General features: G+C 37.1%; 1 protein-coding gene across 1 annotated transcript in view; it reads left to right on the top strand.

The window, feature by feature from the left end:
- The window catches only part of LOC136027944 (probable aminopeptidase NPEPL1), a 78,661-nt gene extending 70,240 nt beyond the window's left edge, over positions 1-8,421 (top strand). Inside the window, exons 9-10 of the mRNA XM_065705415.1 lie at positions 5,114-5,224; positions 8,224-8,421. Of these exons, the coding sequence (XP_065561487.1) occupies positions 5,114-5,224; positions 8,224-8,373 (261 nt within the window). The 3' untranslated portion in view covers positions 8,374-8,421. The remainder of the gene's footprint in view (positions 1-5,113; positions 5,225-8,223) is intronic.
- Positions 8,422-10,461: the final 2,040 nt, after the last annotated feature.

Here is a 10,461-nt window from a genome sequence, read left to right as displayed (position 1 = left end):
TTATTATTTTTTTTTATTCGGGCACGAATATTCCAATTTTCGAATTTTCCAATTCCAACCGTTATTAAACCACTGTATAAGAAAGGTGATAAGAGTGAGTGTCGTAATTATCGAGGCATTAGTCTGGTCTCTGTAGGTTGCAAATTACTTAGTAATTTGATACTTTTTAGACTGAGAGATGCTGTAGACATAAGTTTTAAGAGAATTACAGAGTGGTTTTAGAAAAGATAGAGGATTTTTTGACCAAATGTTCACTCTTAGGTTAATAATTGAGAAGTGCCTTAGTCGTCAAACACCTTTGGTCCTCAGTTTTGCAGACGGAGCAGCCGGTTTTGTATTAAATCAGGAGTTAAACAGGGTTGTGTTCTATCCCCCTTGATATGGATCAGTTTGATGGACTTTGTCTCAAGGAGCAAAGGAAAGGCAATGGGAGACCACGGAATCAAATGGGGGGGGGAAACTCTTCTGGCCTTAGAATATGCTGATGATTTAAGCATCCTAGATGAAAGTGGGAGCAAAATGAAAGAAGTTTTGGAGGTTTCGCGAGTTCAGGGTGCTAAATAGTTTTGAAATTTAATGTTAAGAAGACTAAGTCACTAAGGCTAGGAATAAGTGAAGATGAAAAAGTCACGTTGGGTAACGACAAGATTGATCGGGTGGGCAGCTTCACTTACCTTGGTATTATTATTAGTAAAGACGGTGGGGTCAGAGAAGACGTTAAAAGAAGAATAGCCAAGGCCCGGTTTTTTTTTTCACTGTAGAAAAAAAAAGTTTGAAAGAATAGGAAGATAAGCGTGCAAACTAAGATTGAAATATCGGAAGGTACAGTGGTGACAGTAGCCAAATATGGCTCTGAAGCATGGGCGCTCCGAAAAATGGATGAAGATTTACTGTATGTTTTCCAGAGAAATTGCCCACGCATTGATCTGCGTACCCGGCTGACTAACCGTATTTCAAAGGCTGTACAAAAATGTGATTCAATCCCGCTTTCCATGGCTATAATAAAAAAAAGATTGAGATGGCTAGGGCACGTTCTGAGGATGAAGGATGACTGATTGCCAAAAATTGTCCTTTCGGCCAACATTTTAGGGCTAAAAGGAAAGCAGGTTGTCCTCGTCTGGGATGGGAGGATGTCATAAAGAAAGATTTAAAGGAAATGGGAACTTCCTGGGAGGGTGTAAAAAGGGAGACTTTGAATAGATTGGGATTGAGGAGGAGTTTGCGTAGCTGTGTTAGCCTCAGGCAGCTTTGTGCTACGGTGAGTTGTTAGTAGTAGTATGTCCAAAGGCCGTCCTAAAAAAACAGACATATATAAAACAAAAGACTTGACTTGAGTTTATTAAACAAGAAATAATATACATAAATCTCATACAAAGGAGACAGGGAGGCAACTCGTTTTGTCTCCTTTAACAATATAAAGAGAAAAAAGAAGAAGGAATTATACCTCAATAACTCACACGGAGTACATAGAAAGAGAGAGAGAGAGAGAGAAGAAGCGGAAAAAAATCGACACATGGAGATACGAATGGGACTTATAAACTAATTTATAAATAAATCACTTTACATTCAGTCCTCGCTACTATAGACAGAAAGAACTATCTCTTTCAATTTCTTTTTATATGTAAAGAGTGATGGTGACTCACTTATTAAATCAAGTAGTTTATATTTATTGGCAATCTCAGGATGTTGATATCTTAAACTTAGTCTTGATCTCTCATTTTTAATAAAAGGAAAAAGAAGCTTATTCCTTGCTCTTGATAAATGGCTATGTTTATTTTCAACCAAGAGTAGCATGTTATTGAAAAAGTTATCCCTACGTTGGATTTCTAACAACCATATGCCTATATTAAGGTGAAAAATTTGTTGTGAATGAAGAATATCAAGAAATAAAAAAGATGTTTTAGTTTCAGATAATTCTTTTGTCTTCCTAGGGTGTGGTAAAAAAAGGTCCAGGATTCTTATTGCCTTGTTTTGGACGATTTGGAGTCTTCGTAAATGTCAATGGAATGTCAGCATCCAAACGGTCGGGCAATATTGAAAATAGCATTCCGCTAATGAAAAATATAATTTTCTCATTATTTGGTAAGGAAACAGGAACTTTACTCTATGCAAACAACCGAGATTCCTGGACACTGTAGCCTCGAGTGCGATATGCGCCTTAAAAGACAGAGTTGAGTCAATGTAGATATCTAAATATCTAAATACATCCACTCTTTTTATGGACGAAGTTCCAGTACTAATAATTTTAAATGACACACGCTTCACTGCTCTCAAACTTCTCCCAAAAACCACAAATTCCGACTTCTCTAGGTTAGGATTTAGTCGATTAGCATGGAACCAAGAATTTACATTAAAAGCAACAATTTCGAGGGTCATTCGTAGGTCCTCCTCGTTGCTAGCCTTCAAACTAATTGCTGTGTCATCTGCAAACAATATTGGTAATTCATCGTCCGAAGGCATGCATTTTGGAAGGTCATTTATATATAAAAAAAAAAGTAACTGCCCCAATACAGACCCAGATTGTAAGACCATACATACATTAAAATAAAATGAAATTTTAAATTTAAATTTAAAATTTAAAACAATCTCAGCACCCTTACTTCAGCGACGTTCAATCAGGACCGATAAATAAAGTGAGTATAAACAAAGCAATGCATTGAAATGAAAGAAAAATGATTAAAAACACGCTTTCATCGCTAATCTTGCCTTTTTTAACTGGTTCTGTATTGGTGTCTACTGGTTTTTTAATTAATTTTGTAAAATCGTTTCTAATTAAATTTCCGTATAGAGCATTTAGTGAGTATTCCCCCAAGTCATCGTAGAGACATAGTTGTTTCTAGTTTACATCGGAATCTGAAGGAAGTATTTGTAAAATTGAAAGAAAGCAGGACGGATTTGTTCGCGTTCCATCGCGGCAAAAAAAAAGAGAAAGAAGTTAGAGAAAATATATGTGGCGCAACGAACGAATTGTAAAGCCGGCGCAAAATTATTTGTTCAATTGACCCTTGACTTCAACAAGTAACCGACATAATCCCAAAAACACATTCTTCATAAAAGTTCAATATAAACTAGCATCCAAACATTGAGAGCATCCACTCGACACCGATAGCAATAAATAAATTTCTAAACTCATATTTTAACACGCCAGATGTTGATCTAATCTTGCTCAAGTTAAAATCAACAGTATTATTAAGTCGGCCAAAGAACGGATTGACGGCTTCCCCATCTTTTTCACGAACTTCAAGAACGGTGTGCCACCTAGGGTATTATGTGCTTCTACTTTATATTTGAATCTGTTGGAAATATTTGCAAATTCGAAAGAAAAAAGAACGGATTCTTGGAGTTCTGCCGCGGAGAATAATCGTCAGACACAAATCAGAGAAAGCAAATGGGGGGTAAAGCCGAACCAAAGTTCCTTTGTCTAAATGACCCTTGACTTCCATACATAATCTACAGGTTTTTTCTGCTTATCCTTGAGAGCAATAATAATGAAAATTCTTGTGTCATAATATATACACTGAGCAGGAGACCAAGATATCTTAGCAAAACACGAAGAGGGATTATTGTGGTTCCCAAATAGATAGTAACATTGGTGAGTTGTTTAGGCCCATAAACAGGAAATTCTGTTTCCAATAGGGCATATGATGAGTCGGTTGGTGCGCTGGATTTGGGATCCTTTGTCTGAAAGGACGCGGGTTCGAATCCCAGTGTACCCAATTGTTCAGTTTGGGACGGGAGTCAGTGGCGTGACTCTGTAAGCTTAGCCAGAGTCGACCCAGCTTTAAATGGGTACCTGGAGAAATCTGGGGAAGGTAAACAGGAAGGATGTGCGAAAGCAGAGGATGGTTGGCCCCCAACCCCCCATTGCACTTCTTGGCTGAAGGGCCAAGAAACGGAGATCAGCACCGCCGGTAGGGACTGTAAAGTCTAGTGCCGTATCCTTTACCTTTTTACCTTTACATATGACGAGTGACGACTCGAATGACTTAAATATAAAATTTCATTTGCATGCTGACCAATGATCTGTAATAAGCTGCATCCCAGACGTTACTCATATCTATTTATCCTGGTACCAATTCCACAAACATGCACAAATAAAAGGATTCACTCTGTTCCTTAAAGGAAACGAAATACCCTGGGAATGCACAACGGAACCAAAAGTCAGATCAATATCAATGGCACAATAAATAGGTTTTTCTTTGATTTTTTTTTGGGGGGGGGGAATCAAAGATAGATAAAGAAGTAGCGCATGCATTTTGGACACCAAGACCTTATCGAAAACCGAACTGATTGTCACCGTGATTACAATTCGGACCAATTTCGCCGTAAAGAATCCATTAAAACAATTTACCTATATCTGACCATAATGTGATTGGATGATATGATTTTGGGTCCTTATTCTTTTTTTGAGACAGGTAACTACGCCTTCATGTAAGGCATCGGGTGTACATTGTTGAGTGTAATAGTTTAGACTAAAATCGTCAGGAATTCGATTAACTGGGGAGTTTCATGAAAATAATTTTTTTGTTGCAGACTATCGGTTATCTGTGCTTTTCTGACTCTTTAGTAAACGAATACAAGCCTCAATGGCTGATGTGATGACAAAAAGTGCTGTTATAGAGTTCGGCTTGTATATTCTCACCATTCAATGTGGCAACACTGACAAACATATATTGCCCTAAAAAGTCAAAATTTTGAAACAACCAATAGAAAAATAGCTTAAAAGGGTTTCTAAATATGAATATGTACTTGGTAGGGAGGTTGGGGGGAGACATTGGATTTCGGAAATTTTTGATAAGTAGGTGTTACTTAACTATAAATAATATTGGAAACTTCGTCCGGGTAGGTATGAGGTATCGTGATGTTTTCTTAAATAATTAGTTTAATGTCTTTTCAGTCTATGTTTGTTGCTGTATTTTTTTCACTTGTTTTGTGTATGTCACCATGGCCCAATTGGGCTTTTCGTGTGAATAAATCTATCTATCTATCTATGGCTTAAGATGCGTCAAGCGAGGTAAAAACTTTATGTTTATGTCAGTAGCGCTTCAAGTAGGCTTTGTCATTTAAACAGGAGAAAAAAAAGTCAAATTTAAAAGTGATTATTTTTTTTCAGAGCCGAGACAATGCTCAAGCCTCCTGCGCCGCTCTATTTATAATGTCGCACGTTGGTTTTGATTTTCCTGGTGTTTGGATACACGTCGATATGGCTGCACCTGGTCACACTGTAAGTATCTTTCTCATTCATTTTGTCCGGTTGCATATAGAACTGTGATTAGTCCACGTTCCAGGCAATTAATCTGGCCTAATTGAACGTCATACGTTCCAACTAAACCCCATGAAAAACTACAGAACTGACATTATTGAACAGTTCTAGGAAGTTTTTGGTAATTCTTAAATCTTGACGTTTCAGTGACGTGAGTTTCAGGCCCCTTCCTCTTTTCTCCTCCCACTTGCATGTCTAGTTTTAGTACTGAAGCCAACTTCAAATAATCCTAAATGTAGGCAGTATAAGCCCCCAACCTTAAGTAAACGTTATGATATTACCCAAAACGGAATCACCAAAGTAATCCTTTTGCATGTAAATGTTACTGGGACATTAACTATTATTTGAGGTACAGAACGAAAGCAGACTTAAAATGCTAAAAGGTGGAAAGAGACCTTGTTACTTTTTTTTTTTTTTTGTGAATTGTCTTACTCAATGAAAGAACTGGGTTGTAATTTTTGCAAACTTTGAGCTCAGAGGATTTTTAGAACTGTGGTAGACATTACCCCTCATTACCCCAAGACAATTACCGACTTGCAATTCAAAATTGGAAAATAGGGGACAAGCTTAATTTGTCCCAGTTGTGGAAGAGTGGAAACTGGCGCTAGTGTCGACAAAAAAGATTACCGATGTCATCTAGCATTTCGGATTTTTTGGCATTGTTTTCATTTTTTTTTTTTTTTTTTTTTTTTTTTTACACTGAGACCTGATTTTTATTTTCCACTAATTTTGCCAATTACACTAATTATTCTAATTTTTACAATTACACTAATGACTCTAATTTGGCCTTATTATTACTATCAATACTGTAACTATTACTATTAATAGCTCTATGCAGCATCAAGCCGTCTGAGGCCAACACAGCTGTGGACGTTCTTCCTCCGTCCCAATCTGTCCAAAATTGCCCTCTTCACACCCTCTTAAGAAGTTCCAATTTCCTTTAAATACTTTCTTCCCATCCCATTTGGGGATGACCCCCCCCCTCCAATTTTTGTTTGGTCGAGGATGGATGGCCAAAAGGGACGATGTTTCGCAATCTGTTATCCTTCCTTTGTGTAATGTGTTCTAGTCGTCTCCATCTTTCATCATTATAGCCGTAGAAAGTGAGATAGAACCACATTTTTTGTATAACTCACTGTTTGAGGTACGTTCAGTCACGGGTATCCAAACAATCCGTAGATAATTCCTCTGGAAAAGATAATGAATCTTACTCAGTTTTCCGAAGCACCCACCTTTCTGAACCATACTTCATCGCTGTCATCACCGTACTTGCAATGTTCTAATCTTGATTCGCAGAGTTATCTTCCTATTTTTTCGAAGTTTTTCAACTGTGAAAAAACACCGTGGGCCTACTTTTTAAATATTCACTAAATTCACCTCCTTTACTAATGATACCATCTTGGTAAATGGTACAATCCACTTAGACTATTTTTTCATTACCCTACATAACCTCTTCACTTTCATCTAATCCTTTCTAAGCAACTTAGTCTTCTTAACATTACTTTTTAAACCTGTTTTTGCACTCTGAACTTTCAAAACCTCCAAGCTAACAATTTTGTCTAGGACACCCAAATCCCAGCATAATCGAAGTCCAGGGGTGTTTCACCTTTTGATTCCTTGCTCTCCCATATTTTCGCCGTGTTTCTGAGCATAAAGTCCATCAAAATGGTCCCTATTGGTATTATGAAAAAGATGCCAAACCCTGGACGTTTTCATGATTTATTTTGTCGACACTAGCACCAGTTTCCTCAGTTATATATAGAGGCGAACACAGAATTAATGTTTAGAAGGTACCGATAAAAATTGACCCCACCCCTTTCATCGAAATTTTCGCCCCTCCGACCCTGTAATTGGTGCAATTTCTGGCCTTCTGGGGGGGGGGGAGAACATGTATCCCTAAAACCACCCTCTCTATCCACCCCTACTCATGTCATCCATATCGCTTTGTGGTATAAGCTCCACTAGTGGCATAGGTAGGCTACGTGAGAAGTAACTTCCTATAATAGTTCACACAATTAATGGTTAAATCCTTTTGGCCTCCTTAAGGGCTGATAAGCAATCTCGATAGGAGTGTTTATTTGAGAAAAGTAAAATTGCACTACCTTCATCAGAAAGTGTTTATTCTCAAAGAGTAAAAGAGGTAGAATACGATCTTTCGAAAGCTCTGAGCTCGGATTAGATTTATAGTTGTTGGGAAAAAGAGATAAGATCCAAGACAGGATGAACTGCCTGCTCAGGTTTAATTTATTTCAAAACCATTATGTCTATCACAAGTAGAATTCCGTTCTCTTCTCATTTTTCACGATTCAATCTGATGTGCATAATATCATCGGTGTACATGACAAGTACTTACCTAATATTTTCTTCCGGGGGGGGCGCACAAGTTAATAAAATTAAACGTTATACATAAAAGGTTGGAATATTGTAGCATGCTATAATTTAGGAAGTACCAGCTCATTACCGAGTTTTGTCGATTATTTTTAAGTTGTAATAGTCTGTTTTGTTTCCATGATGAACAGGAAACAAGTTATGGAGCGGTATTACTGAACACTTTGCTATTCTGGCTATTTTCTTCTTGATTTTTTTTTTACTATTTTCTTTGCTATAGAGTGACATTGCTGAACCTCCTGGTTATTTTGGCTTTTTCTTGGCTAGCGGAGTGGAATTGTTTAACACTCTTGGCTATTTTGGCTATTTCCTTCTTTCCATTTTTTGGCTATAGAGTGACATTGTTGAACACTTGGCTATTCTGGCTAGTTTCTTCTTGGCGATTCTATTGGCTATGGAGTGGCATTGCTGAACACTCTTGTCTATTCTGGATGTTTTCTTCTTGGCTATGAACTGGCATTGCTGAACACTCTTGGCTATTCTGGCTATTTTTTTCTTGGCTTTTTTCTTCTTTTGTTAATAAGTTCCCAAGTACTTATAACTTTTAATGTTTTTTTTTTTTTCATTTCCAGGGTGAACGGGCGACTGGCTATGGAGTGGCATTGCTGAACACTCTTTTTGGAGCATACTCTAAGAGTCGTATGCTTCGATCCTTAGGAATAAAAGCAAGTTCTCCCAAGATAAATGCTGAAACCCCGACCAAAAAAGCTAAGGTTAACTAGTTTTTTGTGTGTGAATTTCCGGTCGGAATAAAAGTTAGTCTTGTTTGAGACGTTTTTAGACTTAAAAATATCTAGGTCGGCAACTCTGGTTTCCTTGGACTGTCGAATCCACATTATGGTTAAAAGTCTTAAAATTTGAATTTGACTCGAAAGAATTTAGCTAAAAAAAACTTTGCAGTGGCTTAGATCTACTTTCCACATCTAGCCAATTACTGTGTTCTCTCATATTACTACCTCATATATTACTGTGTTAATCATAAATATCAGATAGAAATCAAAGCCGGTTATGTTAGCCAGCTCGCAAATAGCGTCCTAATTTATCATCCTTTAAGTAAATTCTTTACACAAGAGAAAAAAATTAATTTGCATTAAGTTGGATAACGTTAATTGCGTTAATTGCTTAATTTGCATTAAATTGGATAACGCATTAAGTTGGATTAAGTTGCTGGTCAGCTTGTTTCATCAAAAGACCAAAACTCATCCTAATCAGTGCTCTGGATACGTTGATAAAGGCGTATCAAGGTCATCTGTTCAAAATCCTATTTGGAAGATAAAATTTTTAAGGCCTTTAAACTAAGATGAGTGAACTCAGTTCACTGATCTTAATTAAGCTTCTTGCATTTTAATTAAGCAAAACAAAAAATTTAGTAGATAATGACAAGTTAAAAAAATTAGTATTTTACCCAAATGATTAGCAAAGAAAATAGTTGCTACTACCTTTTACTCAGAGTTGAAGAAAAGACATGAACTTAAAAGGGATTAAATTAGACACTTATTAGTTTAACAAATTGTTATTTACTTAAAAAAATTATCATCTAAGATTTATAATTAATTAATTAGATTCTGTTTCTTGATAAACAAAAAATGATAAAAATCCCCGTGATGGCATAATATTTGTAAGCATGAATTTATAATAAGTTGGAGTAGATTGTCTGTAAAAGATGTCGTCTCTTGTTGATAGAAGAGCATCGCCAAGAACTGAAAACCATGTTGCGACCAAGATCGGTCCAGGATTGCACAATGCCCCCATTCACCCGGGGATCCCAGGGACTCCTTGCTGTCCGGTGTTAATCCGGCTTAAGCGCTTCGGCTTACATTTGAGAAGATATGTCTGTCCCCGTTCTGCACTTGCGTTTGGGACCATTGCTTTTCCTGTGGCAAAAATAATTTGCAACTTGGAATGTTACAACATTAAAAAACAACTATTTTATTGACAGACACTCATATCCCGGGGTTAGGAAACATGAAATTAGGTGATATGAAATTAGGTGATATAGAATTTATTTATTCAGGCAGGATGGGCTGCCTAGGCAAGGAGTAGGGGTCATGATGAATAAGAAAGCTGCCAAGGTTTGTTAAGGTTGAGAAGGTACAATAATACAATGGTACAATGGTAGTCACTCATTTTACGGATAAATAGTGCAGGGTATCAGTCTTAGTCGTATATGCCCTTTCTGAACCGACTGATGAAGATAGTAGTGACTGAGAGGAGTTTTTCTTACAGTTACCGGAACAAATCGAAAGGGGCCAAGGAAGAAATATGGTATTTTTATTAGGGGATTTTGATGCCCAAGATGGTAAAAATAGGGATAGACAGAATCCTAGCCTAGGTAAATTTTGTGTTGAAAAAGAAAACAGTAATGGCTAAGGGCTGCTGCAATTTTGTAGGTACAACAATCTAGTTGTGAAAAAAAAAGCCCGACCGATACAAGATGTTGGGCTATATAGGGCTATATATGTATGGGCTATATAGTGCTACTATTGATTGTAAACGTAAAGATCACTATCTAGTAGTGTCTAGGGTTAATTTGAAGCTGGAATTTGGGGAGGATGACTACCTTCCAGGAATCTGTGACGTGCGTAGATTCCAGGATAAGAATTTGAGAGAGACTTTCCTGGAACAGTTGAATACTGAACTAGAGAGTTCTAAATTTTGCAATTTAGAAGATGTATGGAATAATCTTAGGAAAATAGTTTGTGAAGTTGCTGATTGTGCCTTAGGGAAAAAAGTTAGAAACACAGCTAGGAATATTAGTGAAACTGCTTTGTGTTGAATAGAGAGGAAGAAAGACCTGTAAAAGAATGATT

The sequence above is a fragment of the Artemia franciscana genome, chromosome 6 (genome assembly GCF_032884065.1).
Source record: "Artemia franciscana chromosome 6, ASM3288406v1, whole genome shotgun sequence".
NCBI classification, from domain to species: domain Eukaryota; kingdom Metazoa; phylum Arthropoda; class Branchiopoda; order Anostraca; family Artemiidae; genus Artemia; species Artemia franciscana.
The sequence above is the reverse complement of the archived record's forward strand: the minus strand, read 5'-3'. Positions and strand labels throughout refer to the sequence as shown.